We start from the raw sequence: 20240 nt of genomic DNA on the forward strand, positions 1-20240 counted from the left end.
CAGCGATTATATTGCATGCAGTTGATTATCTTCGGTATCGTTTTCTCGCTATGTCTACTAGCGAGCTCTCTCGTCTACATTCGAATGTGATGTTGGAGTCAGTTACCAATACCCACCGACTGCTGTTCCTTAAATTAAAATTGAAGTGAAAGAGGAAAACTGTTTTCTTAATAAATGCGTAAATAACGTGCCCGATGGCGATGATGATGATGATGGCGATGATGATGATGATGATGATGATGCTTGTGGTTTAATGGGGCCTAACATCGAAGGTCATCGGCCCCGATAGCAAGAATTGTTAACTCGTTAGAAATACAGGCTAAAGTAAATAGTCACTTAATTATAATGCTATATACTGAAATAAAGAATGGAATACACCTCAAGAAATGGCAGATTGCATCATTGCTTTTAGAGGTTAGTTTATATTTTCTCGCATCTGTTTAAATTATGGAAAAGCCATTATCGTGTAAATTTATAGCGAAAAGGTTATCAATAACTTACTGGCACTTGAAATATGTTTTGATACATATGGTATGGTTAAGTCAGGTTAGGTGATGCTGTTTGAATAATAAAACTGAAACATTTGCCAAAAAATGTGATCGAGCTCATCGGTATCGATTTCCCGCTATGTTCACTTGTGAACTCTCTCGTCAACATTCTAAGGCGATGTTGGAGTCAATTATTATACACATCGACTGCTGTTCTATAAAGAAAATTGGAAATGAAAGAGAATACGTTTTCATAATAAATACATAAATAACATAGTTGATAGCAGTTGTTAACTCGTTCGAAATAAAGGCTAAAGTAAACGATCACTTAATTTAATACTATATACTGAAATTAAGTAAGAATGTCGTACACCTCAAGATATGGCAGAGCACATCGCTGATTTCAGAGGTTAGTTTATATTTTCTCGCGTCTGGTTAAATTTTGGAAAGGCTATTCCCATGTAAATTCATGGCGAGGTGGTTATAGTTTCCCTACTGGCGCTTGAAATATATTTTCATTATATATATAATACGGTTAAGTTAGCTTAGGCGACGGATGCTGTTTGAATAAGAAAACTGAAACATTTACCACACAGTGCGATCAGTCATCTTCAGTATCGTTTTCTCTCTATGTGCACTTGTGAGCGCTCATGTCAACATTGAAAGGTGAAGTCAGTGTCAATTAGTAACACTCGTCGACTGTTGTTCTCTAAAGATAGTTCAAAATGAAAGAGGATGACACGTTTCCATAATACATGCGTAAATAACATGGCCCATAGCAATTGTTAACTCATTAGAAACAAAAGGCTGAAGGAAATGGTCGCTTAATTTTAATGAAATTAAGTAGGAATGTGATACACCTCAAGATATAGAAGAGTGCAACACTGATTTCAGAGGATAGTTTATATTTTCTCACGTCTGATTAAATTTCGGAAAGGCTGTTTCCATGTAAACTTATAGCGAGGAGGTTATCATTTCTCTACAGGTACTTGAAATATCTTTTCATGATACATGTACAGTTAGGTTAGGTCACACTGTTTGAATAAGAAAACTGAAACATTTGCTACAGAAGCCTATGGAGTGATGCTATAATTTCTTCAGAATGAAATTAAATATACACTTTCATGTAGTATCGAAGTTTGTAAAATAACAAACGAATAAGCTGTAGTGTGGATGTCATCTGCGAAAACGCTAGTTTTAACAAACTTATTGCCGTTTCATACTGATTTTAATGTATGTAGACATTTACGAAAAATTGGATATAATGACAATCCGCTATAGCGGGTAAATTTTATGCTGTTATGAACTCTTGATATAATGGATTTCTACTGTACTTATACTCCCAATTCCTATATTTTTAGACTCAACACACTGGAACGTTTGTCGGATTACATCATGTTCCATAAAAAACGCAATCATCTGAGAAGAGACTCCCTTTTCACATTTTACTCATTTTAACACCACAGCCAATTCCTAGACTTGAGTTGCTATAAAATCATTTAAATGTTATCTGACTAGATTATATCCTACATGATTTTAATTTTGAGTGTGTGTTCATATAGACTGCAAGCTTGGTGCTCAAGATACAGTTAAATTTAAAAGACTTCATCATGCACATAAGCGATTTTTAAGTTAAGCATACGATTACAAGGACAACACTTAGTATTATCATATATCTGGTCTTTAGGTTGAATTATATCTTGAGCACCAAACTTGCAGTCTATGAGGATACACACTACAATTCAAATGTTGTAAGGACAAACTTTCAAGGAACTGTGGAATTCTTCGTAGGAGACAAAGCATGTATTCCCAGTACTTTATAACTCAGTATATGAGATAAAGTGTTGAACAGGTGGACCCTTTCATTTGAGAATTGAGGTAGGGTTGCCTGAGTCAAATTTGTTTTGTTGGTTTTCCGTGGTTTCCCATTTTCACACCAGGCAAATGCTGGGGCTGTACCTTAATTAAGGCCACGGCCGCTTCCTTCCAACTCCTAAGCCTTTCCTATCCCATCGTCGCCATAAGACCTATCTGTGTCGGTGCTACGTAAAGCCCCTAGCAAAAAAAAAAATTTTGTTTTGTTGAAAAGGATCTGAGCTACAGGCCTGGCATTCACTTGAATTGGCCCACAGCAGACAAGTGTGCACTGTACAGTTGTGCTGGCATTAGTGCAGAACAAATATCATGTAGACCACCAGAGCTCAATCTGTAGAGCATCCAACGAGAAATCGGGAAGTTACGGGTTTGGATCCCACTGGTGTCCGGTTGGCCATTTTTGTTCAGTGGTTAACATCACTGCATCATGTACTGTATTATGCACTCAACACTAACTAATAGGCTGAAAGTTTTTAATGTTGTTCAAACAAATTATAGTTCACTCTTAATGATAATTAGTTTGACCATTGAGGGTAGCCAATGGTAGCTGAGGATAGTACATAGTGAATCTCACAGTAGTCATATTAAGTAATACAGTTGCTGGTTGATATAAGGTTGCCACAGAAATCCTTATTTCTGTGGTCTTGATGCTGTTTTATATGCACATGTTTGATGAAACTTATACTGGGAAAGAATTACATTATAACCATAGTGAAAATGAATGGATTTAAAAAATACGGTATAAATGTCAGGAACATGCAAATTCTAGGAACATACAGGAAATATTCTGCCATAATTGGAGTAGTTTTCATTAAATTGATACAGGATGTCCTTTTTTTATTGGATAGACATCTATTTTGGATCTCTAATGGAAAGTGAATTGTAATAACTAATAAGTCTGTTCCAAGAAACAAGCCATAGAAATTTTGATACCTTTTCGTATAATTTTAAAAGATTATTCTTATTCTCACGACAGTAACATCTCCACACATTTCGACCAAAACTTTGCTACATCAAGTGCTGTCTTCTGTACAGGAAGATGGGCACAGCAGACATTGCAGCATGTTCTGTATAGTTTGGTCTTCCCCTCGTTCATTTTAAAAGATGGAAAGAAATTATATAATGTGTCTGAGCTTTTTATTTCTTAGAAATATGTTTATTACTTTTTAATGCTAATTTCAGCATCTGTTACTTGCATAGATTGATCCAGAATTGGTCTTACCAACTATGAGATCTGCAGTGGAAGAGCAATTAAATTTGATTGCACATGGCCAGGCAGATTTTGAGGCTGTATTACAGCATACTGTGGAAGTATTCAAACAGAAATTTCTTTATTTTGTAAAGAATATTGATGGAATGGACCAACTGTTTGAAGTGACTTTTTCTACCCTAGCAGCTTCTGGAAAATCGCATTCCAGGTAAGTTGACAAATTAATGACTTGGCTTAAAACATAAGATACACACATCCTTGGGAATTCATTGACAAATCCAATAGTACTGCGCCATTTCACTGTCCCAGGAATAAAAATCAATCTAGTTGAGATTAAAGCAATTACCAGTAACGAAATTAGACACAATGCCTAAATTCAATAAAATGTCAAGGAGATATGGCATAACGCTAAATCAAAATGGTCAAGATCATAATGGCAGTGGCAAAGACAAAATACGAAGTCGAATTGTTAAAGCAGCACTATTGAAAAAAAAGACACTATTGAACAAGTTATCAAAGAAAGCGGATGCATTCCGGTCGAGAAGCTAGATATATGTCTTAAAACTATTGAAATAGAAATGAGTCTATGAAAGAAAGAAGACTTACAGTGTTTATATATCAAATAACGCATAAAATATTATAATAATAATAATAATAATAATTTAATATACACGTTATATAAATTAAAAACGGCAAGAATTGATTAACAGAAAATTGAAGACGGCAAAGACAAGACTTTGACCCAAAGAGAAAGAATTCAATATAATGCAACGTCAATATATTAAGTCACTAAACAATCCTGTATGACATAAAAAGCTAAGACAATAGCAGACATATTGGGAATCTGATAAAGATTGAAACAATACAAAGCAATCTAAAATTGATTCTCATTGATAAAATTATGTTAGAAGGCTTTGATAGCAACAAAATGTTACAGCTGATTTCATCTATGTACTTTTATCTTTCAATTGCGCAAGACAAGACTGCTATGGATTTTTAAGAAGACCTTGGGGCAGACTGTCCGAACGATACTGAGCTGAGATGACGGCAGAAAGAAACCACAATCCCAGATGACATCTCGATGGCCAGCGGAGTAGGATGATCGTCAACCAGAGCTGCAGATGATGAACAAAAGATATAATCCCGGAAGCAGAAGGAAAAAGAGAAGTTTCGTAAATATATGTATACAATTGCTAGATAAAATGAAATGTAGACCATTTGTAGTTGAAAATTAGATGTTAGGTCGCTACTATCTTCAGAATAATTTGTGTTAGATTCTCGCGAGTGATTTATTTATTGTGTCAATATGTATGAGGAGAAAGGTAGTCTTCCTAAGAAAGAAGATTAACTCCATTTAGGGAATGCGAGATAATAGTGTGGCAATATAATTTCAATAAAACCAAAGAATCCCAACAGATTATACCATGTAATGTGTGAAGTGCTTAGGAGTAGAATACTTTAGGGTCTTCAATAAAATACTGAATAATGTGTTATTATATGCCATAATAAATCAGAATATGGATATAATGGCGAACGGAAGATACGTTGATGTTAGCTATGAAGATATTGATCCAGTGGCATGAATAATTGAGAATGAAGTTATTTATGCATCTGACTAAGTTATGTATGAAGAAGACTTGAAAGAATTGGAAGAGATATGATATGAAATGGGAAGTGAAGAAAATGTTACGATGTTATATGAAAGTAATGAGGAATGAATTGAAAGAATATATATATTGCTACAATTATAAAATAGAAGTAAATGGTATATTTGAAGAGTAAGATAATATCGAAAATCCATATCCTAGGATAGCGACGACGTATTACGACATTTATAAAATGATATTGCAGGATTAGATCATCAAAATGAATCCTTATGAGAAGAGTTGTTCATTAATTGTTCATTTTTAACTTAGTATTTCTACTGTAAAGTCATATTTCTTAAATGTTAATTATGCCATATGTTAGTTGACATGGATAGACATTACTATTTTCTACAGATAATTTCAAATGAATAGATGTCACATAATACAGTATCTTAGAGAATGATGTTCCCCACATATTTAATTAAATCACACGAGGTCACATACTGGATTTCGGACACATTTGTGAATCTAGTTGGTTGTTTGTTTTATGTTTGATCTAGGTTGGAAATTAACTTATCATATGATATAATGTTGTTTAATATTATGATTTAAAACAAATATTAGCACGTTTGCTATTGAATATGAAACTTATCATTTCCTTGAAGCTTAATGTATGATACTTCGAGGATAAACATAAAGCATATGTCTTGTCCTAAGAGAAATTCATAATGACACTGATGAAACTGATGCACCTAAATGATTATAATAGCTTAACTTAACCATTAATTTCCCATGCAGATATGCATTTATTTCATCGATTTCTTTTACTAATATTAAATGAAGTGAAATATTAGTTCATTTCAGTGATGATGTCTTGTGAAATAGGCAAAGGAGATGACAGTGTTCATTGTTGTTTTAAGCTTTCAGAGCAGATTTAATTAATCGATTTCAGAATTTCAATTCCTTGATTTCACTTTTCTTTATCCACAATTTACATTTTTTTAATAAATAGTGGTAGTTCAGATGAATTTGTAGTGTTATTTATAATTTCAATAGTAACATAAGGCAAATTCGAATTAAGGCGTTAGATAATTGATATTCTAGCGTCGGATGGAGACTTCCATCATTATTAATGACAGATATATTTATTATTGTATCGTCGTTACCTTGGATCCCACGTTTAAAATATATATATATATATATATTAAGCACCCTGAGAAACTGGTCGGGATTTCTTTTGCGTGACTCATCCTGGACGCAGGAAGGGCGTAGTGCTCAGATCTAGAAAGTTTCTCCTACTACAGACCTCCCAGGGTCCCTTTTCCAATTCCACTACTTTCTCTCTGTTATTTCCCTCCCCACCTCTCCTCTCCTCCTCCTCCTACTCTTTACTTCTTTAAAGATAGTTTCAACAACTTGTTTATGTTGTGGTTGTGTAAGGGTCTTGAGACAACTTGGTAAACTGGCCCATGTAATTAAGTCATAATAGAAAGATACAAACATGAAAAGGGACTTATAATACAAGGTGATCAGTCATTTTCAACCTTGAGTGACATCAGTTTTAAATTAATGACATTGCTAGTTGGCATACCTCACCTTGAAGGTCCTTTCCTCTGTGGAGGAGAAAACAAACTTCTTGAAGAGTACCATGCGACCTAATGGGTAGTTCAAGTACAGTGTTCGGTAATGTTAAATTTGTGAAAGCATTGCTTGTTATCATATTGCATGGTCACAAGTTCACTTTCTTCATTCTTTGCAAGATAGAACTCACCACAGCTATATTGCTTATTTCTTATCAGGAAGGATAGATAATCTAAGAAGAATATCACTACAGTGTTGTTTGCTGTGTAAATTAATTCCTCCTCTCGTACCCATAATTCCTAGACAAAACATGTTTAAGACATGATACATCATATGCAACCCGGCTGAAAGGAGAGAGGGTCACCTCCCTGTTCTCCACTTGAGTAATTCTTGCCTGGCGCATCCACGCTGCGGGGGTGGGCATCCTCCACATCAGTAGGCTGGTGTGAAAGGATGGTTAAGTTCAGACAGGGACCCAGCACCACAGGGTATAATGTGGAACCCATGCCCAGGGTTTCGGGCAAAGACCTTAACGGCATCTGTGGCAGAGAAGGAGACCTTCGGAATGGCAGAGATGGTGAATGAGGCAACCATCCTCCCTGGGGATAATTAGAAGAGGACACCACTACCTTGTGGAGAAGAGGGATCTTCAAAGACTAAGGGAGTAAACCCCAAAAGAAAATCCTCACCTGTGTTAGGCCTTCTTTCAAACCTAAAACAAGCCTCGAATGGAAGAATAAATTAAATACTGGACATGACAGTTCTTCTCGTACCGTCCGAATTTATGATGGCCAAAAGCCTGATGCTAATCGGAGATAGCAGAAGACACAAAACCCTCCCAAGAAGGAGTGACTGAAAATTGGTACACTCAGTATCCTTATTCTCACCAACAAATATGAAGAACTTGTGGATGTTATGGAGAGGTGTAAGCTCAAGATATTGAGGTTGAGTGAGACAAAATGGAAAGGATATGGGAAGAAGTCCTTGAGAAATGGATATGTGCTGTACTGGAGTGGGAACAATAACGAATCCAAAAATGGAGTTGACTTCCTCCTTCATAAAGATATAGACACACAGATAGATGTCAAATATGTGAGTGATAGGATCATCCAGATGAGACTAAGTGTTGGTAATGCACATCATACTCTCCTGCAAGTATATACACCGCGGACAGGATGTACCATAGAGGAGAAAGAGCAATTCCTTATCGAACTTGAGGAATAAATAACAGAGGAGAACACAATCATTATGGGTGATCTGAATGCCCAAGTTGGTAAAGAAAGACTAGGCTGTGAAAACATCGTTGGCTCCCATGGCTGTGGTAACAGAAACTGTGAAGGAGAGAACCTGATTGATCTCTATGTGCGAAACAACTTAACCATACAGAACACATGATATCAGAAGACAGACAGCCACTAAATAACGAGATAAGCTGGGGTGGAAAGCTCAAAACTATGATCGACTTCATCATTGCGGACAGAAAAGGGGGTTAGTATGTTACAGATGTTAAAGTCATACCCAGCGAGTGCCTAGATAGCGACCATCGGCTATTAATCACTGACCTAAAAGATGTTCATGTGCCCAAAATTAAACAAAAGAAAAAACCAAAGATTAAGACATGGCTTTTGAAGGGCATGAAGAAGAAAGGAATCTATGAAGCAAGGATAACAGCTAAATTACCCAAAACTGAGAAAGGGGGAGTAGAAGATGAATGGTTCTTATTCAAAGAAACCCTTGGAAAAAAAGCCACAGAAATTTGTGGGAAAACAAGTGCCACACCAAAAGGGAAGGAAACGCCTTGGTGGAATGACCGAGTGAAGGCAGCAGAAAAAGATAGAAATATACTGAAAAGAAAATTAGACCTCGAAAAACAGAAAACAGATGATAGGCGAAATGAATTAGAAATTGAACATCTAGCACAGGAATACCGGAAAAAGGAACTGGTTGTGAAAAGACTGATCCAGGAAGAAAAGGAAAAGTGCTGGGATGACTTTACTACAAGGATAGAGGAAGACTGTCAAGGAAGTAGTAAACTACTATACAAAATAGTAAACGGTAAAAGAAATGAATATATAAACATCCTTGCACGAGAAACAGATGATGCTAGCTTAATACAAACAGAGGAAGGGATCAGGGATGAAATGAAGAAGTACTTCAACATGATGTTAAATGGAGATGGGGGCAACACCACCACCAATGGCTATAGTGTAGATGAAGCCGAAAACAACAAATACCCATTAACATGGCTTGAGATAGAAACAGCACTAAAGAGCATGCGAAATGAGAAGTCCTCAGGCTTTGATGATCTCAGCTTAGACATGATAAAGGCAGCTGGAATACCAGGCTTGAATTTGCTATAGTGTGTTATCAGTGATTTGGGAAAGAAACAAAATGTGACTCTCTTACACTGACTCTGATGATTCGGTCAGCTTCCGCTTCGAATGCTAGCGCTGTGCCACATCTGGGGAGCCATCTGGTGATGAATGAATGTACCATTTCCACTTCTATTATAACGTCTAAATTTCAAAAAGTCATTGTTTAAGAAGCCTTTCTCGTGGACAGTCAAGATTTTCTTCTGATGATGCAGAGCACAGTTCTCTGCGAAATCGATAAGAATGTCACCTTATTTTCTTGACACGGCATAAGTCCAAAAGCCTATACAGTATCATGTCTATAAGTACAGGCCGTGAAAGCATCAATGGCAAAACATGTTTAAGAAAATCAACATGTTAGTTGAATTTATTTTTGTCATATGAAATTCTTCCTTTGTAATCTCTTCATTTATTCCTTTGTTCAGTGTTATGTTTTTCAGTGTCTTTTATGTATACATACATACATACATTATCATTATAGACTGTTATGCCTTTCAGCGTTCAGTCTGCAAGCCTCTGAGAATTTACTAAACGTCGCCACAATCCTCGATTTGCAACTAGTGTTGTGGCCTCATTTAGTTCTATACCTCTTATCTTTAAATCGTTAGAAACCGAGTCTAACCATCGTCGTCTTGGTCTCACTCTACTTCTCTTACCCTCCATAACAGAGTCCATTATTCTCCTAGGTAACCTATCCTCCTCCATTCGCCTCACATGACCCCACCACCGAAGCCGGTTTATGCGCACAGCTTCATCCATCGAGTTCATTCCTAAATTAGCCTTTATCTCCTCATTCCGAATAACCTCGTGCCATTGTTCCCACCTGTTTGTACCAGCAATCATTCTCGCTACTTTCATATCTGTTACTTCTAACTTATGAATAAGATATCCTGAGTCCACCCAGCTTTCGCTCCCGTAAAGCAAAGTTGGTCTGAAAACAGACCGATGTAAAGATAGTTTCGTCTGGGAGCTGACTTCCTTCATACAGAATACTGCTGATCGCAACTGCGAGCTCACTGCATTAGCTTTACTACACCTTGATTCAATCTCACTTACTATATTACCATCCTGGGAGAACACACAACCTAAATACTTGAAATTATCGACCTGTTCTAGCTTTGTATCACCAATCTGACATTCAATTCTGTTGAATTTCTTACCTACCGACATCAATTTAGTCTTCGAGAGGCTAATTTTCATACCATACTCATTGCACCTATTTTCAAGTTCCAAGATATTAGACTGCAGACTTTCGGCACAGTCTGCCATTAAGACCAAGTCATCAGCATAGGCCAGACTGCTTACTACATTTCCACCTAACTGAATCCCTCCCTGCCATTTTATACCTTTCAGCAGATGATCCATGTAAACTACGAACAGCAAAGGTGAAAGATTACAGCCTTGTCTAACTCCTGTAAGTACCCTGAACCAAGAACTCATTCTACCATCAATTCTCACTGAAGCCCAATTGTCAACATAAATGCCTTTGATTGATTCTAATAATCTACTTTTAATTCCATAGTCCCCCAGTATGGCGAAATTAATTTACATAATTTTCTATTTACAAAAATGTCCCTCAGTTAAAGGTTGAAACAATAGACAAAGCATAATGAGTCAGTGAAATTAATAATTCCAGCGTACAATGACTCTCTTGAAATTACCTTATTCTTATAATGTTGTTAAAGTACAAGAGTTATAGGAATGATTTCTGAACAGTTAACTTGAACCTCGTAAAGCTAACAAAGGTATAGTTAGCAGTTCTGGAACATCTAAGTTAAACTGCTTCCAAAAATTTACTGTGAATCAAGGAATAGCTGTTCAAGGTCTTAACAGTAATTCTATCTCTTTAACGTCCTTCATAGAATTTTAACTTTTTTTGGCGGAATACCAAACTCTGTGGATTCAGCCTTATTTTACAGTTGAATGCCCTTCCCTATGCAACCTGATAGAGGGATCTGCTCACCATTGGGTGTTTCTGTGATGAATGATAGTGTGCTATATTGTGTGTGAAGAGGACTGTGTTGAGACAAACACAAACACCCTGTCCCTGAGTCACAGAAATTAACGAGACTCAATTAAAATCCCTGATATAACCATGAATCTAACCTGGAACCCTCTTAACCTGATTTTGAAACCGCATGTACACTATCAAAAATTTTGCACGTGGAGAAAAGAAATCTGAATCACTTAAAGTGGCCAATAAATTGATTTTTATATGTGTGTCTGTATTTATAATATGATCAAGTCCACCCACCTGTGTACTGGTAATGAAACGGTAGCACTACTAGCTGCCTTCCTTGGGGGCCTGAGCTTGATCCCCGATACTGCCAAAATTTAAGATTGAAATGAGGGCTGGTATGTGGTTAAAACAGTATATGCAGCTCATTTCCATTAGGTGTATGCTTGAGAAGTATTGCACCACCTCGGGACAAGGATATGAATATACGTATGTAAAATTACAGAATTTCTGTGAGGTATTATGCATTGGAGGCCTATTTTTGTAATTATATTTGTCTACTGCCTTTTCAACTCCATTTTGTGAGGTGTTGATAGAATAATTAAAAATTATTATTATTATTATTATTATTATTATTATTATTATTATTATTATTATTATTATTAGTAGTAGTATTATTATTATTATTATTAGTATTATTATTATTATCATCATCAGAGAGCGACAGATAAGGTAGTAAATTACATGACTGCACTTAGTAGACTGATGGGAAATATTAAAGGTCTGAAATCCAGTAAACGACACCTCATGTCGACAGTTCAGTCAGTGCTCCTGTATGGCTCCGAAATCTGGGCTGAATCCTTGAGATTTGCTCAGTATTGGAGAAGGATAGCTGTCATACAACGATGAGCAGCTTTACGTATTGCATGTGCATACTGCACGGGTTCCGAACCTGCAATCCTCACGGTGGCAGCAATATATCTACAGTAGAACCCCACTTAACCGAACTTCACTTAACCGAAACCCAGCTTAACCAAAATGGTCTGACAAAATTGTATTTTAATTTTTTTTCTTTTTTTACCCTCTCGTTCTTGGCCATCGATTTTAGCAATTCTCTTGCTATATGTGCTGAGAGCTACTAGGTAAACCCTATTTTTATATTATGACTTATGCCAAAATGCACGTGTAGCATAAAACAAAACAGTATCTTACCCTCTAGTTCGTTACATGATACATTGTTTCTTGAACAAACAAGAATTATTATTATTACTGTATTATGTTAACTGTGGTTAATGTTGCTTCAGTTGTGGGAGTTTCATCTTGTTTATTTCTCGGACTATACCGCAGCTTCTGTTAGGAAACCAGGGAAATCCAGCGACCCTTCTCCTTTCATATTTTTCTTTCACCCAAGGTCGTTCCACTGGCCTCGCAGTTCTATACTGTAGTTCCAGAGCTTTTCTTACCCCACTGCAACATGAACTAACGGTACTGTATTATTCTTATCCAACCAACGCTGTCCCAGGCATATGGACTGGGTTCTTTTGAAATACAGTAGCAAGGTACAGTATACAGTAATCAATTGTGTTAAAAGTACAGTGGAAAGTGCGTGCTTATTGAATGATGTCAACTAAATGAAAACGCGCTGTTGTAAGCACCAGGAAAAAAATCGAAACAGTGAAAATCATGCGATATTGCAAAATGTTGCTGTGAATTATGAAGTTTGTGTCAGCAGTGGCAGATTGTACATTAACATTTTAATGTTAATATACAGTATGCACCTTTGCTTAACAGAGTTTATGCACTTTTATTTCGACATTTAAATTCCGAAAATATTTACCATGTGTCATCTGAAAAACGCATCAACCGAAGTGGCTCCGCCCTTTTTATTTCGGATAAACGGGGTTATACCGTACTTGCATTGGAACGACAAGAAATCTGGCGTACCCAAGGACAGCTGGGAAAGAAATGCGCAAAGAAGCACGCCTTCCGTCAACGGATGAGGGGATATGGCAACTCAGATAGGAAAGTGACCCTCGGGGTAAATGGACCAAGCAACTTATACCACGCTTGGATATCTGGTTTGAAAGGGTTCATGGTGAAGTAAACTATTACATCATGCTGCTTCTAACAGGACATAGATATTTTTGGAAATTCCTGCATAGAGTGGGCAGAGTGAGTGATGCAGCATGCATATACTGTGATGACATCGATGATGTATTGCAGACCTTCTTTGTGTGCGACCATTGGATGATACAGAGAAGAGTGTGGAAACTGAACTGGGAGAACTGACAGCAGATAATATTATTTCTGCGATGCTACAAAACCAGGAATCCTGGGATTGCGTGGCAGTGTATGTAGAGAATGTCCTTCGTCAGAAGAAGAAGGATTTGGAAGCATGCGAACATTCGTAAAGGAGAAATGAAGAAAGAAGAAGTCTGAAAGACAAAATAAGCACTATATCACCCTGAAGTAATGCGAGAGCAGCTCCGGGGTAATGATACACATCGTTGGAAAAGGGTGTGTGGTTTTTAGTGGGTAAGATTCCCATACACTTGTGGAGTGTGGACCCTTCACAAGTGTCTTTTGAAGATTTTCCACAGTCCCTCGTAAAAAATATTATTATTATTATTATTATTATTATTATTATTATTATTATTATTATTATTATTATTATTATTATTATTAGTATTTCAAAAAGTGATTAGAAGGTATAAATATTGGTAGATATCTCCAAAACAAAATTCACCTTAATTGCCCAGCATTTGTTAATAACATAGCTGTCCTAATCAACAACAGACAGGAAGCAACCCAGTCTGTAGAAAACTCAATGAAATTACAGCCAAAACAGGACTCCAAATTTCTTATGAAGAGGGACTAGATCAGGTTTCATTAGTCAAATGTTAATCACCTAATATGTAAATATCGCTGAAGTAGACAAATTTAATCTGGGTGAAATTATTGAACCAGCAGGGTTAAATCATCAAGCAACAAAGAAAGAACTGCAAGTATAAAATTACTTGGAACAAATACAATAAAAGAACTATATCAAAAAAAGGCAAAATTATGATATAACACAGTAATTAAATCAGAAGCACTTTATGCATCTGAGACTGTTGTAAGTGGTGTCAAATCTCAGATAAAAATGATCATAAGCTTCTCTTCTTCTTCTTTCCCTTTGTGCCGTTAGGCGTCGGGACATTTCAACCATTTGCTAAAGATTCTTCTGTCGTGCGCCATTCTCTGAACCTCACCTAGGGTCTTCCCTCGCTTCCTGATGAGTCCCAAGATGTACTCCTCCCACTCAATCCGTGCCCTCCCTCGTGTTCTTCCTGTTGGTCTGGCTTGCCACACCTGCTTCGCTTTCCTTTCATCTTCCATTCTTTCTAGGTGACCAATCCAGCCCAATTCCTCTCTTCTCAATGACATCCATTATTGGCTCCTGCTGAAGCTCATCTCTCACTGTGGTATTTCTAATGTGGTCTCTTCGAGTTTTCCTGGCAAATATCTCATCTCAGCGGCAACCCAATGACTCTCCAGTTTTGTATGCACTGTCCAACTCTCTGCACCATACAGGAGGGTTGGCAGGTACATTGCATGATATACCTGCATTTTTGTGTTTCTAATAATTTCTTTCTTTCCTATGATTGTGTTGTTTATACCATAGTAAACTTGATTAGCTTTTCTAATTCTGTTGTTTATTTCTGCCTCTAATTTTCCATCCTCCCTGAAAATGGTGCCCAGATGCTCAATTTGTTCTACTTGCTCAATATCCTCATTGTTCCACTTGATCTGAAGCTGTACTTTTTCTCCTTTGGTGAACTGCATGACCTTGGTTTTGCTTGCATTCACTTCCATCCCACGGTCCTGGAAGGCCCATTCTGTAAGAGCTTGTTGGAGATCCTCCTCTTTCCCAGCCAAAATCAGAATGTCGTCTGCATAGACCAAGGATTGGACATATATTGGTCTCATTCTTTTAGTTCTTCTTTTACACTGCTTAATGACTTGGTTCATGAAGATCACAAAGAAAAGAGGGCTCAAGCTGTCACCCTGCTTTACTCCCTTCACCATTTCAAATTCCCTAGAGCATTCACCAGCTATTCTCACCACTCCTTGGACTCTATTGTACATGCTCCTAATGCGGCATAAGACAGTCTTGGTTACCTTTTCGTCTTCAAGTGCTGCCCAAAGCTGTTCCCTGGGGACCGAGTCAAATGTAGCCTTCAGGTCGACAAATGCAGCTAGAACATCCTTCCCTCGACTAAGTCGTTTACCTATAATGGTTCTTAGTTTGTATATATGGTCGTGTGTTTGTCGACTTGGCCTGAAAGCACACTGTTCTTCTTCCAACTTATCCTCTACTTCTTGTCTCAGCCTCCTCTCCAGTATGCGAGGGTATATCTTTTCGGCCACACTGGAAAGACAAATTGCGTTGTCTTGTGGATTCTGGTCTGCACGGAACACATCCTCATAGTACGTGCTCCAAGTATCAAGGATGTCCCGTGGCCTCGTTTGGATCTTCTGGTTCCTGTCTTTAATGTTTCTGATTCTCTTTCCAGTTTTGCCTTGGAGGGATCTTAGTATCTTCCAAAACTTCTTCTGATTATTTCTGTATTCTGATTCCATTTTCTCACCAAATTCCTGCCAGTTCCTTTCTTTTGCATCTTGTAGAGCTCAGCAACTCCAACTGAGACCCCGCAAGGAATGCGAACTTGAAATAATTCCCTCTTACCCTTCTGTCCCTAGTCATGCACGACCAATAGTGTACAAGGGTATGTCTCCGCACGAGCCAATAGAAGTGAACATCGCCCAATGTTGCCGATTAGCAACTACAATTCAGTGCTCGCCTAGCTCTCAAGGGAGATGTTTCTGTTAAGTCAGCATTGAAGTGCTCTAGCTTCGTGTTTTGTCTATCACTGCGCACGGCTTGGCAACACCGAGCGTGAACCAGGCATAAATAGGCAGTGCTGCCGAGTGAGTGAGAGATTTTCCCCGATGTCTTTCTTGGAATGTGATATTTGCCTTATCGGAAGTATAAATAAGTTATTATATCCGTGTGTTAAATTATGGCAAGTACTAAAAACAAAGTTTGTTCGTAGCGAAAGAAGGGAGATAGTACGCACTGTAATTGCTTTCTGTGATTTAGAAAAGTCTACACAATGCTTTAGTTTGCCTTTATGTCGAGCAACTAAACGAGCTTCAGTTGTTCTCGTCGTCGTGTTAAACAGCTGACTACAGCTGTTGTCCTTCGCTACGGCAACAGCGCATCCACACTCTTCTCTCTCATACCCACCATCCTCCCTCTGTCACTCCAACTGACAAAACTAGCGCTTACATCGCTCACATTCCAGCGTCTTACTTCAACCTGTCGTCCTATACTTGTCGCTCAGCTTCATTACGTGCTTCAACATAATTCCTCCAGTCCTCTACCCTTCTTGTTCTCATGTACTCCTTCCAAGCTACCTTTTTCCTCCGTACACCTTCCTTGACTTCCTCAGTCCACCACTTTGTTTGTTTCCTTCGTGTGTTTACTGTAGTTTTCTCACAGACCTCTTCTGCTGCTTTGATAATATTCATCTTAAATTCCCTCCATCTCTCTTCTAAGTTCCAACCTCTCTCAGGTTCTTCTCTTTCTGTTTGCTGAAGTTTTTCCCCCAACTTCTGAACATAATTCTGCCTTACCTCTTCCTCTCTAAATGCAGAAATTCTTATTTTCTCAAATCAAAGATGAGAGGGTGTGGGTGTAGCCTTGAACCTTGTTTTCATAACCAGAAGCCGATGTTCTGTACTCATTTATGCACTGCGGAAGACTCTTACATCTAGTGCTGCATAAGTCATGTTCTTAGTGTAACAAAAGTAGTCAGTGCAACTCTTTGCTCCTCGGCCTACTGCCTTAAAAGTTATTTTATGGATACTTTTATGGGGGTGAAGGTGTTGCCAATCCTTAACTCATTATCAATACAGAATTCCAACATTTTTTCACCATTGGTATTGATGGTACGTTCTGCTCCATATTGGCCCATGTCCTCGACGTTACCTATTTTCAATCACCGAGCTCAATAGCTGCAGTCGTTAAAGTGCGGCCAGTATCCAGTAATCGGGAGATAGTGGGTTCGAGCCCCACTGTCGGCGGCCCTGAAGATGGTTTACCGTGGTTTCCTATTTTCACACCAGGCAAATGCCGGGACTATACCTTAATTAAGGCCACGGCTGCCTCCTTCCAATTCCTAGGCCTTTCCTCTCCCATCGTCGCCGTAAGACATATCTCTGTCGATGTGACGTAAAGCAAAATAGCAACAACCTATTTCCAATCCTAGCATTCCAGTCCCCCATCACAATAACATATCTACTTCTTTCCCTGGCTTTGTCTATAGCTTTTTGCATTTGAACATAAAATTGCTCCTTATCTACTTCTTGCATATCTTCAGTGGGAGCATAGATCTGCACTAGCATAATACTTTCTTCTAGTTCCACATCCACTGTGATAAGCCTGGACATAATGATGGCCACTCCTTTTGCCCGTTCATTCCTGCTGACTCCTGAGTATCTCATTACATGTCCCTTATCCAAATTTATTTGGCCATTACCTTTTCCCTTAGTTTCACTGACTCCGAGTATGGCAAGCTTGTACTTTTCCATTTCTTCGACTATTTCTACCTCCTTCCCTGACAGCGAGGTCACATTCCGAATACCAATTCTCATATACGTTTTCGTGCCAGGTTGTTCCCTTGTTATCCGTCCGGCTGCTCTCATGTTTCTCTGAATAGTTAATTTCGCTCCACGTGGGTTATTAGCCCTACGGAAGCTAGCATGATGAGGGGCCTGCCCTCTTAGCTGTCATGCCAGCCCGTTTTCTGTCAGGGTATCTTCCCTTAGCCTTTGGGGTCCACTCCCTATCTACATGGCAGAAGTTGGGGTTCGCAGTTCCTCTGCCTACTCCCACTGTTGAGGTGTTTATTCTTCCGCCTTCGTAGCCATTGACTGCCAACTTCTAATGAATTTATGTGCCATTTCCTTCCCAAAGGCTTCATCTGGCCTCCAAAAGGAGAACTCCTCTACCCGTAGCCGTTGGTCCCCCTTCTGTTTGTCAGGTTTGGTAATGGCCGCCTGACCCTCGGCCAGACAGTCGCAGGTTGTACTGTCTACTGTCACATACGGTAGCAGGATATTCCTGACCTGACCGGCTATCAGAAAGAAAGAAAGAAGGAAAATTCCTCAGAAAAATGTTAGGACCAAAATGCAAAAATGTAATTTGGATTAAAAAGAAATCACGTGAAATCTATCAGGTTACAGAAAAAAATCACAGGTACAATCAGAAAATGGCGATTACAATTTTATGGTCACATATGTAGAGTGGATAATAACAGGCTCACGAAGAAAATTTTTAGCTTTATCAATGAAAAATCACAATAATTGGCTCAAAGAAATCAGTGAAGACATAAATGAAATTGGCATTAATGAGGAAACCATTCAAATTAGGATAAAATTCAGAACCTAAATTCACAAACACAAATTTTCTGTAAAGTCCACGTGACTAAATACAAGATGGACTGAACAACATAAAAAGGAACACAGCGAGAGGATAAGGAGATATTGGGAAGAGAAGAAAAGAAAAAAGTACTAATAAGATCAAACGCGCTCCTTTGTTGGGTATGAAAAACCTACAACCTGTTTTCCAGTCATTGACCGGGTCAGGGATGTAATGAATGAATCATATATAGGCTATTAATACGATGGGGTCGCCACTCCCAAAGTGATTTATTGATGAGTGATATATGCCATGAAATGAGAATGGAGAGTGTTGCTGGAATGAAAGATGACAGGGAAAACCGCAGTACCCAGAAAAAAACCTGTCCTGCCTCCGCTTTGCCCAGCACAAATCTCACATGGAGTGACCGGGATTTGAACCACGGTATCCAGTGGTGAGAGGCCGACGCGCTACCGACTGAGCCACGGAGGCTCCTCTTTGTTGGGTATAATGAATCAAAAAAGTGTTTGTAATGGTTAAGCTATTTGTAAAATTGTTAAAATACATTTTTTAAAGAGTTATGGTATTTTGTATTGATTAAAATGTATAAATCCGACTTACTTCTTGTGATTTACTGCTAAGATCCACCATCTTTTCAAATCCATTTTGTGAGGTTGTGAAGGAAAGCTCTGTATTACGGTATCTTAATGCTGTCAACAACAAGCACATAGTTATACTGGAATGTTATGACATTAAAAAATTATCATCTGAAGACAGCACTGTAAAATGATTGAATAAATGCATGTAAACATCGTACATATTCCAGCTTGTTATGTTCAGCTGTTGATGAAGATGTCTTCAAGTAGTTCTTGTAATTTCCACCCGCCGTAGCACATTGCTATAAGCAGGGAGCGTATAGGCTGTTTATAATTTTATTTACCATTTTCCACTGATCATAATTACTTTTTTACATTGCATCAACACAGATAGGTTTTATGGCGACGATGGGACAGGAAAGGCCTAGTAATGGGAAGGAAGCAGCCGTGGCCTTAAATAAGGTACAGCTCCACCATTTGCCTGGTGTGAAAATGGGAAACCACGGAAAACCATTTTCAGGGCTGCCGACAGTGGTTTTCAAATCCACTATCTCCCAGATGCGAGCTCACAGCTGCGTGTTCCTAACCGCACGGCCAACTCGCCCGGTAAATTACTTTTTAAGAACTCCCTTTGGCTCCCTTATCAACCATACGCTATTGCCTAATAGTCCTAACTTTACAACCTTCCTTTCTATCACATTTATTTTTAACTAAGACATTGAGCACTTAACCCTTTTCATGTTGAATTTTAATTGTCCATATTGACACTCTGCTGAAGGTTTTTTTTTTTTTTTTTTCATAAATACTTGTTTTAGATATATTTGTAGTAAAGTGATGGGGTACAACTGGTGGTGGCCGTTACTTCGATAGCATAACCTTAGGAAGTTTTACTGCACAAAATACACAAATATGTGTAAACTCATGGAAACAAAAATGTCTATCCATAGGCTGATTTTTCTTTAAATGGGGCTTTACAGAACCGACCAATTGTTCCTATTCGTTAGCATGAATAGTCAAAGAAAGTCGTATGTTTCATCCATTTGAGATTCTTTCCAGTTTTTGAAATTGCAGAATAGGAATATGATATTTAAAGAGGTAAAAGAATAATTC

General features: G+C 38.1%; 1 protein-coding gene across 1 annotated transcript in view; it reads left to right on the forward strand.

Annotated features, from left to right (window-relative positions):
- Positions 1-20240, forward strand: part of Top3beta (topoisomerase 3-beta) — a 177236-nt gene that overhangs the window by 125588 nt on the left and 31408 nt on the right. Inside the window, exon 11 of the mRNA XM_067144503.2 lies at positions 3564-3781. Coding sequence (XP_067000604.2) covers positions 3564-3781 — 218 coding nt within the window. The remainder of the gene's footprint in view (positions 1-3563; positions 3782-20240) is intronic.

The sequence above is a fragment of the Anabrus simplex genome, chromosome 3 (assembly GCF_040414725.1).
Source record: "Anabrus simplex isolate iqAnaSimp1 chromosome 3, ASM4041472v1, whole genome shotgun sequence".
In the NCBI taxonomy this organism is placed as follows: Eukaryota; Metazoa; Arthropoda; class Insecta; order Orthoptera; family Tettigoniidae; genus Anabrus; species Anabrus simplex.